Source organism: Halyomorpha halys, unplaced genomic scaffold (genome assembly GCF_000696795.3).
Source record: "Halyomorpha halys isolate HHAL.00 unplaced genomic scaffold, Hhal_1.1 Scaffold1558.1, whole genome shotgun sequence".
In the NCBI taxonomy this organism is placed as follows: domain Eukaryota; kingdom Metazoa; phylum Arthropoda; class Insecta; order Hemiptera; family Pentatomidae; genus Halyomorpha; species Halyomorpha halys.
In genome coordinates this window covers 306,324-327,872 of record NW_027106959.1, presented here as the reverse complement: position 1 = coordinate 327,872, position 21,549 = coordinate 306,324, and the positions used below count along the sequence as shown (strand labels likewise).

Sequence of the window (21,549 nt, the reverse complement as noted above, 5' to 3'; positions counted from 1 at the left end):
CTATTGCCCACAACTGTGTGGCAGATTGTAATATCTATCAATAAATAAATCTATCAATTTAAAAAAAAAAAGAAAAAAAAAAGACCGTCCGTAGCTCAGGTGGTTGAGGCGTAGGTCCTTGCCACCTGGAAACTTTGACGGTGCTGGTTCGAATCTGGCCTGAGGTCTCGACTATTTTCATTGCGCGGTGGTCCCACGTAATGAAAGTTAAATTCATATACTAAAATAGCTTTAAATAATTGAATTGTGGGGGTTTATAATTATTACCTCTTAAAACTCTTTAACATGAGTTTTCATGGCCATTTTCTACCTACCGTGTGAATCATCAATTATACTCCTCAAAAAAATATACTATTATGAGTGTATATGTTGCTTACTTTTGATGGCTTTATCATAGATATTTACCACATAATATTGACACAATACATTTAAAAAATAAGGGAGATTCTATCAGAAATGAGTTACAAAATAATAAAAATAGTATTTGTATATTATATTAATGCTTATGATAAAGGAAAAATTTTTTTTTGTCTAATTTTGTTGGATATTTTGTATTTTCCTGAAGAATTAGTTGCTGTATGCCTCATAGAATTAACTCAGATTTTTCCATTTTCAGAATAGTTTTTTACCGTTCTTAACTGCAAAATAAATCATGTTACACGGACAAGTATTTGTTGAATCACAAATCTGTATTGAAAAACAACTTTTACATTAACAAAATATATGTATATATTGCAAAAATAAGATTTGATCTTAAAAAAACAAAGTATTTCTTTTACATTTATGATTTATGCTTCTTCTTCATATGATTTCTAAGAGACCGCACCCAGGCGGTCTTATAATCACAGAATTGGCACTGATGAGGTTTCTCATCGGTATGCCGAGCTTGGATGTGCCTCTGTAAGTCCCTTAAGTAGGCGCTCTTGTAAGAGCATTCGGTACAGTTAAATGGCTTCTCGTCCTTGTGATGTGCCATCTTATGTGTTTTCAGGTTGACTGCGATTGATGTTTTGAAATCGCAGAAACAACACTTTAATCGCTTAATGTCTGAGTGAATTAACCTTAAATGGCTTTTGAGGTTACTTGGGTGGGCAGTTCTATAGTCGCATTGATCACATTCGTGTGGCTTACTATCCGTGTGTCGGGAAAGTATATGCCGTTTAAGCGATGAGTTCCGCTTAGTCTGGTAGCTGCATTGATTACATTTGTGAGGGTTCTCGTCTACATGGCGTGCTACCTTGTGAGCACTTAGGTTACTAGGATTGGCAGTTCTGTAATCACACATGTTGCAATGGTAAGGTTTCTCCTTAGTATGATAGGTCATTACATGTACCTTGAGTGCGAAGTACTGGTTGGCTTTGTATTCGCAATGGGAACACTGATATGGTTTCTCATGGGTGTGGTGAACCATAATGTGAGACTTGAGGTTGCTGAATTGAATGCAGCTATAGTCACACATTTCACACTGAAATGGTTTGTGCTCAGCACCATGGGTAAGTAAATGCTTTTTCAGGTCAGTCGATTTGACTGTTTTGTAATTGCACTTGCTACATTGATGAGGTTTATCATTGCTGTGATGAGACATAATATGACGTCTCAAATCTGTTGCCCAGGTGGATTTATAATTGCACTTAAAACACTGATGTGGTTTTTCATTGGTATGGTTTGTCATTATATGCGTTTTCAAATTACCACCGTGAGCTGTTTTGTAATTGCAGAACATACATTGGTGTGGTTTTTCATGAGTATGGTGTACCATCACGTGTATCCTGAGGTTTCCTGAATGTGCTGTCCTATATCTACAAGAATTGCACTTGAATGGTTTGATGTCGGTGTGCTTCGCGATAAGGTGGGTCTTGAGATTATATGGCCACGCGCTGCGGTGATCGCATTGAGGACACTTATAACGCTTTAGTTTCTTGCTATGCGTCCTTAAATGGTTTTTTAGAGAATCTGATCGACTGGACACGTAGTCACACTTATTGCACTGGTAGATGTCTTTGTGATCATTGGAGCCAGGGTTCAACAACTGTTGAATGTGGCTCAGTTTGATATGAATCTTGATGTTCTTAATAGAAGTGAATTCTTCTCCACAATAATAACACGAATGTACAATACTGCATTCTGAACCTGAAAAAATTAATAATCAATTAGGTTTGTTATGCAAATAGTAACAAAATATTATATTTAAAGTAAACAAAATCGCTTAAGAGCCATAATTTACAGTATCAATTACTTTTTTTTTTATCTATTATATGAAATAGTGAAATTATTTCATCCTCATTTTATAAATCACATATTGCACAAATTTTACATATAGCAATATTGAAAAATAATTAAACTCAACAGATTAATGCAGTGGGATGAAAAAGGTTGTGCGAATCTACTGAGAAATAACTAAACAAATAAAATGATATTAAATAGGGGAAAATGTTGTTGAAAATTGGTATTATTAATTGATTTGTAAATAAAATAGATGGCGACACAACTCTCTGGCAGCAAACCTTTGTTTAGGGCAGTCGGTTGTGGCGTCTATTAGTGGAAACACACAGTTTGTCTTTGTTTATAAAACCCTTCCCTATATTCCTTGACAGAAACGAGAATGTATCATGTGTATATGTATGATTCGGCAAGATTCACACATGATGTAAAGTTTAACTTACAAGTGAATTAACATATTTTTGGAGTTTGGCAATGTTCATTAATGACTTCGATTCCTGAGGGTATTGGATTAAAAAAAAGAAAAAAAGGAGTGAGTTGATGATTAAAAATATTTTACTTGTAATATTGTATTAAATGATTCTACAGCTAATGCAGTTTCAATACACAATTAAATAAATTACCTCTTTTTGGGTCAAACTCTTCTTTTATTATCAGCTCTGGTTCTTCTTTGATGAGGCCCAACATATCTATAACAGCAATAACTACAATGTTTCGAACTGAAATCGCCACAATGATCACATTTGATTTGCTTACCGGTTATGGAATGTTGTGATGGCTCTCTTCTGTCTTGGAAGTCTTCATTACAGCTATCACCTGAAAAAGAGAAGTTCAACAGTTCAATATAAGCTCCAGCCGGAATGGCCCCTCCCCATTCTTTGTTAGCCCCTGGCCATAGAGCCCCAAATGTATAAACCGCCTTCAGCGGACCATGTTTTGTTCATCTTATAATGCCACCAGGCAAAAGAAGATAAAATTGTAAATAAATGTATATATAATCCTTAGTTTGTAAGTACTATATATTTGTAAATGTTGATTTAAATAAAAATTTAGGAGGTAAGAAAAAAAAAAAAAAAAAAAAAAAAAAAAATTCAATATAAGCCAAATATAAAATAGTTTGTTTACGCAAACATGATTAGTTGGCTGTGTATAATTTAAGGAATATGGTGCGTTTAGCAGTCAATATCAAAGAAGAAAAAAATAAGCTATTTTACCCCAATTTTTTGTTACTATAATGAATACTTTATACAATTAAGAGTTAAAATTGATGACTTTGCCAACATCAGAAAGTGGGAATACAAAAAGGTTGTTGTTTCCGAAGTTAAAAAAATTCAATTTGAGTTCTATCAAGAAAAGACAAAGTTTCTCGTTATTTGCAGTTAAAAACGGTTCAATTTTTATCTAGACTATGCAAAGAATACAGTAAATGTCATTAAAAAGTAAATATTGAAGTATTTAAGATTCATGCTTCCTGAAATTTATTTCATTATTTGATATTCTCATGTTTAAATATTTAGTTGAACATTATAATTTTATTTGTAGTCATCATTATTATATGATGTATGATTTACAATTGTAGGAAGATGGTTCGGGTGGATTATAAAAAAAAAACAAAAAAAAAAACACTCAAGTAGTAATAAAAACTATTTACGTCCCGGAGAAAAAAAAAAGAAATGATTTCACCCCATTTTGGGTACTTTAATGAATACTTTAAACAGTTAATTGATGACTTTGCCAATCTCAGGAAGTGGGAATACAAAAAGGTTGCTGTTTCCGAAGTTAACAAAATTCAATTTGAGTTCTTTCAATAAAATAGAAAGTTGTTCGTAATTTTCTGTTAAAAAAGGTTCAGTTTTTATCTAGACTATGCAAGGAATACACTAAATGTCATGTAAAAGTAAATATTGAAGTATTTAAGATTCACGCTCCCTGAAGTTTATTTTATTCCACAAAAAACGTAAGTTTTTCATCTTTTAGTAAGTCTCTTAATGAGTCTGCCAACTATAGTTATGGGGAATAAAAAATGGTGACTGTTTTAAAACAATTGAAAAAATTAATTAAATTTTTTTAACCTATTTAACGTTGTAAAACCTATTTACGTTGTAAAAACGTTAGAACTAAAATTATAGAGTTGATCTAAATATTTAAACATGAGAATATCGAAGCAAGAGTATTTTGACCAACTCGTTGTTCTGATAAAATAAAACAAATATTTTATATAAAGTATTTCGTTACATTGCAACACGAGTTAGTTAAACTTAACAGGAATTTTTAACCATTATTGATACTAATATTTATCCAGCAATAAATAAACAAATTGATATACCTTCACTCAGTTGTTCTATGACTTCTTCTTTAATGTGAACTTGAGAACATTCGTCTACTAATCTGTTAGTGTCGACTGTAATCACACAAATTGAATAATTAGATTAATCTGATACAGTGGTGGGTCCTGGTATTTTCTGGGGTAGGGATGGTTCTGGGTACCACCTGATCAAAACTTTCTTTAGAAAAATTAAATTTTTTAATAACGGAAATTTTAGAATAAAGTTTTCTTTTTCAACTAAGAACTTAATAATGAATGTCTCAGTATTATTTATATGTAAAAGAAAAAACTTTTCAAGAAAACGAGGACACGGGAACGAAGAGGATGCGCCACAGGGATGGATTCAGTGATTCTGATATTCAGGTGGATTAAAAAAAAAGTAATGAAAATTGTCCATTACACCACAATTTAAGAATTTTTACAAAAATTAAATTAGTAAATCTTAATTTAGTTCTGAAAAATTAAGATTGTCTCCTTTTGTAAAAATCACCGTTCCAATTCTAACTCCTGCATTATAATTATGTGATTTTGCTATTTTAAGTAATTAAAAATTATTTACAATCTTGATACGATATAGCGGAGGCGTGTCATCTTCAGATATTTAAGTATAATTCCCTGAGAACGACAGTCTCAACCAAGAGATAAGTATTTCATTTAGACCTTCAAATACCATCGTAAAAAGAGGCAATACTCATTTTGAATTGTGTTTTCCACGTATTGCATTCTTTTATTAATTTATGTTTATTTTCAGTTCTAGAGAGTCCGGAAAAAAAAGACGGTAAATTTTGCATATGTATTGAGATGGTGAGATGAAACAAAACTTACTTTAGAATATTATGTAATAATCTAAATTTAATTTTAATTTATTAATCATTAATACATTAGGTATTCATAGTAGAATAATTCAAATACCGGTAATTTCTTATAATTTTATATATTTTACTCATGATTGGATAAAAGCACCAGAGAGACGCACATAACCCAGTACTACGCCGAGTTGAAGTGGTGAAGGGGTATCCATCCTTCCGATGCTAGTATTTCCTAGCTTCCTTTTTTAATTCCAAGTAATTAGTACTCAACGCCCCTCTTATATCCTCGAAAACCTGCAATTCAAATTCTACAATCCCGTACTACCAGGTCCCGTTTATCTGACATGTACCCTCCACCTACAGAACTGCTGCGTTTGATAAATAATTTTTTAGCCGAGCTGTATATCACTGGAACTCCATTCCCTCTCGTATACCTCAAGTACCACCTTCTATTTAACGACCTTTTACTTCACCTATCTAATCCAATATTACAATAGTATAACTAGCTTCTTGTTTTGTTTTTAGTCAGTTAGTTTTTCTCTCTCTCTGTATCTAAAATTATTTATAGACAATGTTAATATAAGTTACAATTAAGTGTGTCCACACTGTTTTTTTGGCCAATATATGTTATTATAAAATTAAAATTACTTTTTTAATTATTCTAAAGGGTCCTAGTCCCAGAATAATAAACTATTTTTCATTTCAATTCATTTCAAAAGCAGTTCAACCCCGGGGTGTGCCTAGCGGAATTGTCAATTCATAAAAAGGCTCTTCTCAAAAAGGGACCCCCTTATTTCGGAAAGTAACAAGTGCCTCAGCCGATTAATAATGATTAGGCCAAAACCTAAAATAAACTTCTGAAGGATCAAAACTTCGATGGGAATGTTATACCAGAAACTTAAATTTGCGAGACCCTCTTGAATTGTAAGGAAGTATTCCCAATTGTGTTCTTCTATCACCATTAATCACCGAATCTGGCCCGTTCGTATCCAAGCGAGTTAATTGTAGTGGCGAAAGTTTTTCAAAGTTGTCAGGCTTATGACTGCAGCGGTAACGGTTCAAATCCGGCCAGGGAGTCGACTTTTATGTCTGTGGTGGTTACACGAAATGAAAACTTGACCCCCCATCAGAGTTAGGATAGGGGTGATCTGTAGATACACCCCTTCCTTAAGATGAAAACTTTTTTTCTGATGTAAGCAACGCAAAGCGTTGAACTAAGCAAAGCAACGTTTTATAAAAAATAAATTAATTTAATGTTTTGTCATTAATAATAAATTATGCCAATGACCATGTGTAATCAAACTGCCACATGTTTGTTCTTCCTAGTTTTGAAAGAAAAGTAATTACAGAAATGAGGCTTTTGTTCGTAAAACATGGTAACTGCAAAAATGGAAACTTTTATAATGTTAAATTGTTTGTTAATTACAACATTTTACCTTCGACCAGTAGTTACTTACCATAACTTAATATCGACATTATTGTCTTAAGGAAACGAATTTCCTGAAGATTCTTTCAATAATTTAAGAAATCAATCTTTCGAATCAAAAGTCGATGATGCCAAAACTACAATTCATGAAAACTATCAGTTACCTTGTTTTACGACCGAAAGCCAGATATAGAAACAGATTATTGATATTTGAAGTTGTATCGTTGAAAACTAAAAGCATTGTTTTAATTGGAACTTCTCATTACCTTTTATCATTTAATATTTGTTTTTTTGGTCAACTCTTTACTTTGTGTTTAAAAATATTTTTATCAATGAAATAATAATAATGAGATTATAATTTGCAATTTATAAAATATATTTGTACCTTTGAATGTTCAGTTGAAATATTAAACAGCTCTGGTCATTAATATGCTTTGGTTTTAAGAGTAATATTTAATCCTGATATTAAAATTACTAAAAACCAATTAATACAATGGTATAATAAAATAAATTATTTATAAAGATCAAATCTTTTAACACATAAACTACCAATACTTATACCTAACCAAACAGATGAAAATATTTTTTTGTTTTATGACATTTTTACTTTTTACTAAATAAAATTAATAAATGTACTTTTTTATGATATAAAAAATAAAAATATAAAATCTGTATAATGGAGAGAATTAAATAAGTACATGACAGTTTTAAAATTTTAATCTAAAGTTAGCTATTGTATTAAAAAATATGTTAATGTTTGTTTAGTAATTATAAAATTATAGAATGATGGGGATCAAAAAGTTTTATGTTATTAAATCAAGCTCAATTGAAATGAAATTTTACATTCATTAACTTTGAAGTATTAAGATAACACAAGAGTTTTAACATTTTATTGAACTGCACCTAAATTTCTAATAGTTTTTGTATATTTAATTTTTTTTTTTTATATTTTCAATACTTAACTGATTTCAACACAAATAAAAGAATTCAATCGTTCAAACAAATAATTTAAAGCTTAAATATAATTTTTATATATTCAATTATTTGTTCATTAGACTCATTAAAAATAAATATTTGATAAAACTTCTTACCTGACTGCTCCATGAAATAAACCAACAGATAACAGACCTGAAGGGTATTTTATTGATCGCTGCCTGGTAGGATATGGAATCCTGTATTGGACGAAGCATCATCTGATATAGAAGGGAAAAACTAATATGTTATAAGTATGTCTATAATTGTCTAAAAATATATTTATCCCTAGGTCTAAATTTTTGTTTAAACAAGTAATTGTTTATTTATAATCTATTTAAGTTCCTATAGCAACAGCGTCTTTCGAGGCTCAATATTTTCAAAACAATTCATTCAAAACATTAAATAAATTTTATTACTCCTCATAACATGTGTTTAAAAGAAATATATTAGAAGGATTGTTAAATAATTAATAAAAATAGGATATTCTTTTGTTAACAACTGCATTATCATAAGAATATTATGTGTTTTGTTTGTTTCTGCCATTATTGCAATCATCTGTCCCACAGACTTCTTAAAATAAAAATAAACAGCTGGATCTTGTAAATAACTTGACTGAATTTAACTGATGATTAGTGTTTGTAGAAGCGCCAGCAAGGTAATAGATAACATGATTGGGTACAATAAAAAAGTAGTTTCCATTATTATGTTAGTATATAAATTACCTATAAGACATTTCTTTAGATTGGATTTAAAAAATGAGTCATTCGGTCGTAAAATATGGTATTTGACGTTTTTTGTGAATTGAGGTTTTTGGTAATATCTGATAACTTAAAGCGGATTTCACAGGCAAAAGAATGTCCTGGAAATTTATTTATTTTTTTTATTTTTTTTTTTGTAAACAATAATTCTTGTATTAAGTTATGGTAATAGCTGGTTGGAGGTAAACTAAAATTTGGAGTGGTAACTGATTTTAAAGATGTCACGACCCAGTCTGTTTCTTAATGATAGAAAAATTTAATAAAATATTTTCGGTGTAAGAAACAGTTCTGATAAGAGTTCTTTTTGTAATAGCAATTTTGAATACCCGCACTATGGTTTCGTGTATGAGTGCAAACAAATCGGATCCAAGTTACTCCTAAAACAAGATAATTAAAAAAGACCGATATTTTTGAAGTAAAACATGACGTGAACCTGTTTTATAATAAAACATGGTATGTACAGTGGATATCATGTTATACAACCTCTTCTGCATCCACTATGTCTGTCATGACAGTCGTGAAAGCATTTTCGTACTGGATCTTCCGTGATAGTTGACTACAAGTAGCGGCACTATGACTATTGTCACGTAAAAACACGCTTACACGATAAAAAAAACTTCAAATCACACTAAATATCAGATACTATGTTTCATGACCGAGTTCCTCAATAATTGTAAAAGATAGTATCTGACACATTATGAGCTAAAGGGTAACTCATACTTGGATGAAAAGCATGTTATAATCCAGTACCTCTCCTCTATTATTTGTTTTTATATCTACAAAAAAAATGTTGTGATTTGTAGCTTGCAAAAGTTTTATTTTTCAATACACTCAAAATAATTGGGTACTATAATTTTTTGAATATTATTGTAACTAAGTAACAGATATTATTCTCAAAACTTAACAATTAATTTCCCAAATGTTTTCATTGTCAGTCATCATATTTTACAACTGAACAGTTGATTACTTTATATTAAAAGAGAAGTTCTATAAATTGTTGCTATATATTAAGCTACTGACATCGTCAAGCGATTATTGAAAGACCAAGAAACCACTACACTTTCTATAAACCCTCTTACAAAACAGGCTTACTCGCGGATCTAGACCTTACAAGGCCCTGGTTGATACGATTTTGCGACTCTCCTTGATTAGAGTGGAGAGTACCCAGAAGGCTTAGGAGGCATAGAATATTCATCAAGAGGAAGGGAGTGTCTAGGAGCTCCTTATATCTACAAATTCGTCTGTATATCATTTATTTCATTGGTCAAAGACGTGAGAACTCTCGCCTTACTGAAAGTAACTAAACATGTTTGTAGTTATTATAAATATATATATAGTATTTTTTCCGAGGTCTCGCTAAATTTACTCGTTATTGGATATCTCTAATGAAAAAATAAAATAATGGCTTAAAAGAATTTTGATTTTCCATTGTCGTTTCCTATTTGTATGAGCCTCTCCTTTTCACACACATAATATTTTTGTTGCGTTGTCAAATAAGTTCGTAGCGTTTTTTAGTGGTGATTTCAATAAAAACGTCAGATTCATGTAAATATTTTTAATCAATTACATATGACCCATTTTGATCTATTAGATGTTGCGATCTTTCAGGTATTTTTTTTAATTCAGTCCACCTAGAACTCAGATTTTTGCACAATAAACTCCTCTATATGAGTTTTGCAGTCCTTGAGCGAATTAGTTTTTAACGTTAAGAAAGTTTTGAAGGGCCTGAAATCTGAAGTGCAAATCTTTTGGGACAAAGTCTGGTGAATAGCGTGGTGGGGGATCATATCCCAGCCAAACTTCAATAATTTCTTCCGGGCCTACAAAGACAAATCGTTATTGTAAACTATTCCTTTGCAATTTCAGCCCACAAATTATTTGAGACACTTGCATGAGATATGTTAAGCGTTTCTGCGATATCCCGTGTCATGGAGTAAGGGTTGTCTGTGACCAATACTTGAATTTGGTCATCACCAACAGTTGAAGAACGTCCGCTTTGCGTCTACCAAGTCAAAATTTCCGGTTCTGAACCGAGCAAACAACTTACAGACGGTGCTTTCCTCTAAGGCATCATCGCCAAACACACTGCAAATTATGTTAACTGCCTGTGCCGCGGATTTTTCTTTTCGAAAATAAAATACCATTAAATGACAAAAATGAATTTTTTTTCTCTTCTATTATGAGCAAACAAAATACCACTTGAAGATAAGGAATCTCGGTTGAAACTGATACATAAAAGCACCTTGACTAATCCGTAAACATGATTTTATAAACATAGAGAAGATTAAATTGAAATATTGTAAAATGCTACGAACATATTTTACAACCCAATACTTTAGGAGTGTGTTTAGGATTTACCTTAAGCGATTCCTACTCGATCAACAAGGTCGTCCACAAATCGTGTTGAAGTGAAGACCATATTAAACGTGTGTAGACAGATTGGTGGTTAAAATTTCATGTTGAAGACAATGTTGAGGTAAGATCAAAACAGTTTAGTATTGATGGGCAAAGCTTGATTTTGGTGATAAATCTTGGTGCTTCTGTAAGGCAATTGGTATCAGTTAAACAATTTGAACGCGACATAACAATCAATTACATAGCTATTTCAAAATTAGCACGTGTAATTTTTGAAAAGTTTGTAAAAAACTGTTATTACTTCAAATTCAATGAACCATGCTCAAAAATTGTAGTTATTTTCTGTTTAGTGGCCTAAAACATAATTGGTTGTTAAAGCCATTTATATCTTATTTCATTTTTTTACATTTGTTTAATTTAATTTTAAATCTTATTAATTTATTTAATTTTATTATTATTATTATTGTCTGTCCGATGTTATATTTGTGTAAGTAAACTTTTGATTTTAAAAACTGAAACACCAATTTCACTGTTTTATCATCATCTCTGAGGGTTTTTGAAATATACGGGTTTAATCCTAAGCTATTGAGATATTATGTGAAATATAGCCATTCTTGGAAAATATGATTAATTGTCAAATTCTTGTTGCAATACTGGCAGCTCGAAGGCATTTCTTTTGAAATAAAATAGGTGTGGGAAAGCCTCATGTGACCTATTCTTAGCCTGGTTCGTACATCAATACGGCATTTGCGGCTGGAGGAACCCCAGGGTTTGACGTCCTAATAATTTTTGGTTTACTCCTTGGGCTTTTATTCCACAAAGATCGCCATTTATCTTTGATTTCCTTTTCGAGGGGTTTGCTCATTTTGAAAATTGAAGTATTTAACAATACTTGTCGATGGGATGATATTTAAAAATGTGGAATCGATAAAAATTTTGGGCCTGGTGTAGTTTGTTAATTAGTGTTTGTAAAACTGTTCCATTCTTCTTTTCATTCAGGGGCTTATGGAATTACGTTGATCTTATTTTTTTCTTAAGTTTTTCGAGTATAGTGTGTTTATGTGTGAAGTTCAATACTTTCCTTCTGATACTCTTGGAGTATCAATATTTTCAATCGGATACTACCAGGTATTGTTACATTTCAACTTCATGTCTGACCTGTTTTGGAATTTTGTTTCGAGGATAAAAGGTCTTACTTTGATTTATATTCATAACCATGATATGCGCATTCCGCATTTTGACTTGTTTTGGTTTCTGAACCTAATTAAATAATAAGAAATGTTTTAAATTTATTTAAAATTTTTCCCTAATTATCCTTTAGATCATCTGGTAATTTTAGTTTAATTAAATAAGGCGATTTAGGGACTTCACGAGTTTTTATGTCCCTGTAACGTCTGCCTTTCAAACTCAATGTGCCCCGATTTTGAAAATCCTTGACCGCGCCCTACGAAGGGTTAAAGAATATGAAACAAAAACAACAAAACCACAGAACAATTGAAAATTTAATTTAGAAAAAGTTAAAATTCGCCCACGTAACTCAGTAGGTACATAGCACTGAGGAACGGATTCAGGTCCTAGGAGAGCAAATACATATTTCTTATCTGCATATATTTAACGACCCATTTGTTTGTAATACAGCCTCTAGGACTAACAACAGTATTAACGGCTGCCAGAATACGTTTTATTAGCTTAACGGTTTATAGGTTATTCACATAAGTGGAATTAGGTGAAGATTCATGCTCAAGTTATTTTCTTTGTGTAGATTTAAGAGTGAGTTTGGTTGTTAGTACTTTTGGGGCCAAACTAATCAAGACGATTTTTGACAGTGAAGATAAAGTCATTTCGTAACTTGGATAGATTTTCTTTCTAGTTTCAGAATATCATACCCAGGTTTACCCATTTTTTTGTGACGACTTACTTTTAAAAAAAATCATAAAAGTATTCATTGACTGTAGATTTAAAAAAAAAAAACACTTCACTAGTTCAATAAGGAACTGCGCATTGATGCTGGGACTTTGCTCCTAAAAACAGAGCACTTCACATGAACATTTGAAAAAATATATAACAGATTCATCAACATAGCTATCAAAGTGACCAGCAGGATTTGGATACGTAAACTTGCAAGAAGCATAAAAACGGGAAAGTGTTACCTACCAGACGGAATAAAAACATAAAATGAACTAATGCAGTTTATATATTAGGCATTATTAGATTGATTGGGTGGAGTGAGATGAAAAATCTACAAGAAAGAGTTGTTAATAGGACAAATCTTGCATTAATGATTTCACATGCCCTTTCATCAGCTTAAGCCAGCCCTGATTTTGCCCACTGTACATAGGTAGCTAAAAAAGTATAAGGATCTCGACTTTGTTGTATTTGGTGCTCATATGAGAAATTGATGACAGAAGAAATAAAAGAAGTTTCAAATTTAATGGAAAACTTGTTTATGTACTTGAATTTGTCAATATGTTTGACATTCAAAATAATTATATTAGTCTAAACGTTTTGTTCTGTATAGATCATTATTAAAAGTGCTGTTCACCTCCCATATTGATAGCAATCGGGTTGTTGATACCAAAATCTGATGTTATTTCTTTTAATGAACTAAGTTGATATGTTTTTTTCAAATGTGTGTCTGTCTAGCACAAGAACAAGAGGAGCCATTAAACTTTGTTTTTTGAACTTTAATAGCGTCTTGGCATCTTACACAGTATTTTTGTATCTATATTATAGTATACTAAACATATAACCTTCCTATATTATAACGTGTAATAGTAACCGCGGAATGTAGACTATTTTTTAAATAGAAGTTTAAATATATTTGAAATATATTTCTGTTAGGTATGTCCCAATTTATTCATCATCATTTTAATAAAATAATAATATTGGCCCTGTAACTCCGAAATCAGCCAGCTCTAACCAATTTAAGTGAAATGATATTTTTTACACAATTTAAATATGGATTTCTTTGATGACAAGCAAAATTCTGGTGAATTTTTACTTGAGTATCGTTTTCTGATACTTTGGAAGGTTTCTCTGTTATGAGAAAGCATTCTACACTTCCCAGTGATATAATAAATCTGAATAAGGACATAGTGGAATTCCAAAACACCTACAAAAGCTTGGCAGATGTGCATTGTGGATCTGATTGCTATTGTAGGAAGAAAGGCAACCATAAAATAACTCACAGTTTGTATCATAAACAGTGTATTACCATGAAGAAACATACCCCTAATGCCACTGTACAGAAAACTGATATTGTTCATCCTCGTAGAAAGTGCAATGAAAGAGTAAATGTATTTAATACAAATAAGGCACGTGTTGAAGTTTCTGTCAAAAGACAACAAAAAGAAAAAATTGTTGATGAAAAGATTAAGTCTGATGGTGCGAAACAAGTAGTGAGATTTATTGATAAAGGTACCGATCCCATCACAATCGTAGAACCCAAAGTATCTATGAAGCAGTCATGGAGTGATATCCTCAGTGATAAATCAAGAAATAAAACGCCACACTCCCCAACCTGCACTTATCACTCAGGAATGCAAGACATTAAGTATTCTTCCCCTAAGTCTGGAGAATGTCTGAAATATCATTTATCAAGTAGAACTTCATCACCAGTTTCTATCTATAAAAATCCATCAAAAGTTATATTGAGGGATAGAGGGACACAGTCATTAGATGAAATTACAAAAGGTGATTTGATTCCTGTCTGCTTACCTCGGTTACCTACAGATTCTATTTCTAATCCTCTTATATCGCTTCATGCTCTTATTAAAGAGCTTAAGGATTTTAAAAGGAGAATATCGAATCAGAAAGGTATTTATTTCCTAACAGTTAAATTTTATATTACTTTCAGTTTGTTATATTTTCTGTTTGTTTTTTTTATTTTAGAATATAATATAATCTCTTGTATCATTTCTGAAATGGAAGTTGCTTTAAATGTACTTACCAAACAAAGTAAGCCTACACACCACCAAACTAATAAAAATTGTGAATACCTCTCTATGGATCCGAATGTAAGAATAATATATTATTTCTTTCATTATTTTCATGTTTAGTCTTTTTTTTCTCTTGATGATATTTTCTTAGCAGCATTATCTTCACTTTTCCTTCTTTAATTAGTTTTAGCTCCCATTTTCTCCAAATATAATTTTGTAATCTCTTTAACCATCTTTATCCAATATACAATCTTCTTTTTCTTGAGTCCATTAAAAAATAAAAGTCAGGATCCTTGTGATATACCAAGTTAATTTTATTTTTTTTTTTTTAAACTTATTTAAAGTTTTGTAATCTTTCTTATTTTAAAATATTAAACAATTGCCAATCCTTTCCAAAAATCCCTTTTATTGTTTTTTCAATTATTTTTTCCTTATTTTTAGAAAATTATTGTTCACTCCTGTAGTTTATTATTCCTTAGACTTGAATGTTTTCTGTTTATAAGTTGTGTATAAACTCCATTTAACTTTAAGTTTAGCTTATCTACTTCCATAAATAAAGGTAAGGATACTTGTGAATTTCTTTACTGAACCTTTTTATACTGCTTTCATTCTAGTATAGACAATACAAATTGAAAGTTTAAAGATGCTTGTATTTTACGTCATGTAGACAGTCAGCGTAGCCCTGATGGCCTGCATGGTTTGCCCGAAATGCAGGAAAACAGTATTTTGGTTTTATTTAACATCTTATCTGATCACTGATTAAAAAAAAATCTCCGTATTTTAATTTATTTTGATCAGGCATTTTAATTCAGAGTAGAATAGTTCTGAATCTCGAGTTTGAAGTGAAATAGTAGTTATATATTTTGTTTGTATTATTTTAATTAAGCTATTATTTAAAAAAATAATAATGTATGTACTGTTTGTTATATAGTGGTTGCACACATCAACTGCTGAACAATAATGTTATGCCATATAGCTGCCATTGAATTAGTTTTTCTCATAGGTTAATTCAGGGAAGTCTCAAAAGAATGAAAAATGGTACAAAAACCTTGAAGAAACTTGCAAACAGCTTAAGAATGCCTGCCAGTTATTAGAAGAAACGTGTGAGAAATTGCGTTTTGAGAAAGATCATGTTACTGAGTAGGTACCATGTTTATTGGATATTTCTTATGTACGAAATTGTTTATTATTATCTCTAATATACCAAGAAGTTTATAAATAAAAGTTGCTATTTTTGTTTTTCATTTTATTGGCTTGAGTTAAGCCTTTTGGGGAGACAGCTCCATCACCTTACTTAAAGGTCAGTGGTATAAATACTTACTTCCTTTAAACTCCCAATATCTTGAAACTTGCTCAAAGATCAGCTGTAAGGAACATAATGCTCGTTTAAAAGTAGAAGCTAAGAAGGTTGCATAAAGCTCATAATGATGCAATTGGCCTTGTTTCCATGCAGGGTGTTGCACTACATAACAATGGATTAGGTTATGTATAAGGTGATACGAGTTAATAATTATTAACCATGACCAATATCTTAAATAAATAAACATTTTCTTCATGATAATTTCTGTATTGCATCTGTGGGTATAAGCATAAATTGGGGGGGGGGAAAGCATATTTCCTCCAGGATGTATTGAATGTAGTCAAATACTTCAAGATCAAGGTGAGCTTGTCTAAATAACTGTTAATTCCTAGTTATATATTCTCCTTTTCTTTACTTTATCTTTAAAACCTAATAAATCTGTTTTAGAAAGTTTTTTGAGAAGAGCAGGGAGGTAGAGAGTTGTCTCAAAAGAGAGCTTGAGTATCAGGCGAAGCTCTCGCAGGTTTCACAGGAAGCTAGCTCAATGTCTCTCCAGATTGACCAGTACTCTAAATCAATGGAGGAACTCTCCTTCCACGTCCAAAAACTGCAAGAAGAGAACAGGGTAATTACATATTCTTAACATTTTGACCATTTATACTTTTTATCACTTGGCACTTTATTTGTGTTTCGAATTTGATTTTATCATTTTTTTTTTTAACTTTATATTTTGAGTCAAAATCGTTATCATAGAAATAATCTGGGTTAAAAATATTATACATCTTGAAAATTTGTGGTATTCAATTGTAGAAATATTAACAAAAAACTCATGTAGTATGCTTTTTTGTTTGTAGATGTTTGAGTTTGTAAATGAATCTTGAAGTTATCAAATTTTTAGTGATTCAGGCCAAAGTTTGTTATCAATCATCTAAAATTGATCAATATTGCTAAATTCATTATCATTAATTGTGTGTGTTACTGATTGGTAGTTTCTTTACATTTAAGTTTTAGAGTTGTTTTCTTACTTAAGAAAGCAGTCATTTTATTTTTACATTGTGACTTTTTGTTATATTATTTTTTTTAGTTTAGTTCATTGAAAGTATTGATATCAAATTAACTGATGCTATAGCTTTATAGTTAACCAGCTGAATTACTCTTGTCCAGGTTCTATGCAGAATGAAACAACTTTATTAGGGAAATGCTTCTAAATGTATAAAAAATCCTGTTTATTTGAAATCAAACTATATAAACTTTTACTTATGTTTCACTGCATATAAAGTTCAAAAATTTATCAGGGAATTTTCAGTGCTTTTTAAATCACCATCTAATTTGTGCCTACTTTAATTGTTCTTTAAGAGAGGATGGGGTGGTGTATGGTATTCTTTCTTACGCTTATATTCTCCCTTTCTTACAGCCCTCTGTTTTAGATGAAGCTAAAAAAATAAAGAAGCTAAACTGAAATCAAATTAAATTTTACTATGTTTTTGTTTATGGTTGAATAATCATTTAATGAACCATTATCCTTTTTTAAAGTATTAATATTAATGACAATTTGAAAAAGACAATGGTTGAAAATTTGTGTACTACTTTATTTAATTATTATGTAGATATTAGAGAAAGCTGAAGAGGAGAAGGTACAGCTTCACGCACAGTTGATGGATGCTTCCAGAGAAAATGACAAACTTAATGCAGAACTACAACTTCTTACTTTGGAACAGGAAAAGAATAAAGTCCTTCTGGACATCAAGGAGAAGGAACTGGAAAAATTGAGGAAACAGATCTTGTAAGTTCCAAGTTGTACCTGCAGTTTCAAATCATATTATTGTATCTTAGTGGATGCAAACAGTATTATTTCTGCCTATGGAATTTTATGTAGAAAAATATTTAGTTATTGCTTAACTTCTTATTTTTAATTTATTAATTTTTTTAACGTGATGTTTTGAATAATATTTTGTGGTTATTTTGAACTTTGTTTTAAAACCAAATTTGAAAACACATATTATGGTTACATTTGAACTTTTATTTAATTATTAATAAAAGTAATAATTATTATAAATAGAAGTCTTCCACTCAGATATGGTCCTTCACCAGATCTAAGACTAGTGATTCAATTAAAAAAAGGGAAAAAAAATTACAATAGAATTTCAGTCAGGGCTTATTTTTCTCATTTTAAATATCCTGAAAACCTTGCTTACAGTTTATCTTTAATCCTTTCCTAATATACTATAAATTATCTCCAATTTAAGGTGTCTCAGCACCTCCATGAAAATGAATTTTATAAAATAATTTTGCAGGAGCATTGGTGGACTGGTATCAGCTAAAATTAACGACCAAGCCATGAGAGGTGACAACTTACAGTACAGTGCACTTAGTTCAACCATTGAACTTTTCGATTTGAACCTCTCTGACACTAAAAATCAAGAAATTGCCTTCTCCTCTCCTGATGGATCCATGACCTCTCCTTCCAAGTCATGGAAGGCAATGTCTTCAATCGCTCCTGTTTCTAGACGGGAAGAGGTCATCGCGAATGCTTTATCTGTTTCTGTGCAGCAAAAAGGTTAGATTTTTTGCCTAAATTAACAAATACTGTTAATATCTAAACTACAATTCCATTCTTTTATCCTTGTGTGGTCTTTATTCGTCTTTTATTTTCTATCATAAATTACATTCTTTAGGATTTCAGATTCTTGTCACCTATTTATTTATTTAAAAATTCCCAGTTAAAAACAACCAGTTATTTAAAAATTCTTGTTTTGAATTGTTATTCTCATTGTTTATTTGTAATCTAAAGATAAATAAGATCTGTTTTTAATACCTTCTAATAACTTTATATCAAATCTCCATTAACTAAACTGCACCTTAAGTTGAGGTGGCTGTATCCAGCTTTCAGATGGCAGTTGTTTCATGCTCAGGTCTCTTACAAAAAAGAAACATCTCCCTATATTTTCAGTTTTCTCATTTTAGTGTTTCCTTTACCTTCTTGAATTGCTATTCTCTGATCAGATATGCTGGAATATCTTTGACTCATGAATAATTGGTTTTGGTATCATTTAATCCAATACTTGTCTCACTAAGAAATTTTTCTTTTGTTAACAAGTCAAGTAAGTCTTTCTAGATTTACGTTTGATTATCATAACTTAACTTTTTTAATAATGGATTTCTTCGTACTGCCCTAATTGTTATAATCAATATTATTAGTATCCATGCCTGATAAGCAATTTATAATTTCTATTAATAATTCCAATGATATTTATTTAAGGTGAGAATGTCAAAACTATCCAGAAAGGTGAAACACCACCGTTGGAATCAATAAAGCATTTGAAGAATGAGTTACGTGAACTTTTTGCTCAGATGAAAAAACAAACTGAGGTCTCAGAAGCTCTGCTGCTGCCTGAACTTAGGGCAAACTCGGAAGCTACAGTTTGGTCAAGTATCACTGACTCTTCAGATGGCTACATTAGCATCACAGATGCTGATTGTTCGAGCCAGGATACTTAAGAAGACATTAATAACATCCTAAAGTTCTTGTGATTTTGATCATAATGTTTAAAATTAGACTGTAAAATAATATAATAAAAGCAGATATATCCAACCTATAATATAAAATATTGAATGAAATCTTTACATATCAGCTTTCTTTAATATTCGTTTGTAATGGTTTTTTAATATTATTTTAGAAAATTACCACTGGAAAAGATTCAGTCTTGTAAGAAGAGTGTATGAATAAAAAAACAAAAAAGATTAATCTGGACTTAAGTAGATCAATAAAGATACTAAGTTTAGTACAAAGTACTGACTAGTTAGATATTAATGTTATTAAAGACTAGTTCTAATTATAATATATAAATATTTATTCCTGTATAATTTTAGCATGTAAAGAGATTAACCTTACTTTAATGTGATATAAATAATTGCATATTTTAAAGTCAATTTAGTATTATATAGCACTAAAATGAATGCAATATTATGCAATTTTTTTTTTTTATATAATATCTCAGATTTGTGCTATTGCATGCCGTCCGATGGTATTGGTATAGATTTTATTCTTATTCATTTTCTATTTAGATTTTATAGATGGAGAGTTGGAAGGACTAAAGAACAAAAAAAGGAGAGCTTAGTGAATGACTGGTTGCTCATAATTATTGTTATGTAATCATTTTTGAATAACTGAACTGCGGTTTATTTTATTTGATTATGCTTTTTTAATCTTTCTCTTTTATGGATAGTTTTATTATAACAAAATTTTCATGTCATACAATTTGACTTTTATTTTAAATTATGTATTAATAATTATTAGTATATTTGAAATATGTGAGTTATAGAATACAAATAATTATTTATTTTATTATGTCTTAATTGTTTTTCACTGTGTCATATTAATTACAATAATAACTAAATATTAAATTTATTGGAAAATTAATTTTTCTTTTCTTTCTCTTGTATTTGTGACTTCCTCTCCAAAGTTTATTTTTAATTGTTACACCTTTAACATCTCTTAAGAAATATTCTGTTATTTAGAAGTTCCAGGAAAGGTAAGATGGTTTGATGATTGGTTAGAAGTATTAAAAATAATCTATACAGGTAGATGACACAAGAGCATCAGTAGAAGACTGCCAAACAAATATATGGAAAGATAAAAGAACCTGGAAGATGGAATAATTGAAAGAGATATAGAATATGAAATTATAAAATTGTACTTCATCAACCTCAGGATGGCTCAGCCAGACTTAAATGTAAATAAGAATAAAATTAAGTATTTGTAGACTAATTAAAAGGATGGGGTCTACTTTGTTTATTGGAAATTAAAGGCTTTATCTGTTATGTGTCTCTAAGTTCATTACCTTGGCTCTCAGATGAATAAAAAGAATGACTCACAGGAGGTCCATATCCACAGAAGGTTTCCAAGGTGATATATTCTATGCCTTCATTAGTTTTTTGCAGCTTCATGTATAGGTTGTTTGTAGTTGTGGGAGTTAAGGTACCCACCTTAGCAAATTTGTAACTAAGGAGCCTGTTCGAATCCGGCCTGGGGGTTGAATTTTATTTAGTAGTCCCACAAAATGAAAATTAGCTCCCTCCCCTCTGGTTAGAATAGGTTGGTTACCTGTTGATTAAATCCCCTATGAATAACCTCCCTTGGATGCCAGGAATCAGGATCAGAGGTAACTACCATGAGTTTGAGATAAAAATTAAAAGAGGATATCTGGACCTGTGGAAGCTAATGTTCAACGACTTGCTGGGGATGCTAAGGAACAAAGGATTTCTTGCCATGGCTTAGGCCAAAGTCAACAAAGCTAGACTTAAGGCAAGCTAAGAAGTGTGCTGGTCTCATTAGAGAATGATGTATGAGAAGGAAGCTGAGTATGATCGAGGCTATATTTATAAGATTCATCTTATCACCATAGACATCTAAGGTGGGAGATGTAGTCTAACTGAGGAGGT

General features: G+C 30.9%; 2 protein-coding genes across 4 annotated transcripts; one reads left to right on the top strand and one right to left on the bottom strand.

Annotated features, from left to right (window-relative positions):
• Positions 1–668: 668 nt before the first annotated feature.
• LOC106690051 (zinc finger autosomal protein) lies at positions 669–8,181 on the bottom strand. Of its 3 annotated transcripts, none has more exons than XM_014435315.2 (5): positions 7,873–8,181; positions 4,547–4,621; positions 2,977–3,036; positions 2,844–2,909; positions 669–2,130 (listed from the first exon to the last, which is right to left on the bottom strand). In XM_014435315.2, the coding sequence occupies exons 1-5, from the start codon at positions 7,883–7,885 to the stop codon at positions 782–784; spliced, it is 1,563 nt and encodes a 520-aa protein (XP_014290801.1). In that variant the 5' UTR covers positions 7,886–8,181; the 3' UTR covers positions 669–781. The 3 variants fall into 3 exon arrangements, with proteins under 3 accessions (XP_014290801.1, XP_014290803.1, XP_066901360.1); XM_014435317.3 differs by lacking the exon at positions 7,873–8,181 and adding an exon at positions 7,167–7,310; XM_067045259.1 differs by lacking the exon at positions 7,873–8,181 and adding an exon at positions 6,004–6,536.
• A 5,160-nt stretch (positions 8,182–13,341) lies between these two features.
• LOC106690048 (paramyosin) lies at positions 13,342–20,463 on the top strand. Its single transcript, XM_014435311.3, has 7 exons — positions 13,342–14,685; positions 14,761–14,885; positions 15,811–15,947; positions 16,555–16,732; positions 17,715–17,890; positions 18,402–18,664; positions 19,367–20,463. The coding sequence occupies exons 1-7, from the start codon at positions 13,911–13,913 to the stop codon at positions 19,603–19,605; spliced, it is 1,893 nt and encodes a 630-aa protein (XP_014290797.1). The 5' UTR covers positions 13,342–13,910; the 3' UTR covers positions 19,606–20,463.
• The last annotated feature ends 1,086 nt before the right edge of the window (positions 20,464–21,549 follow it).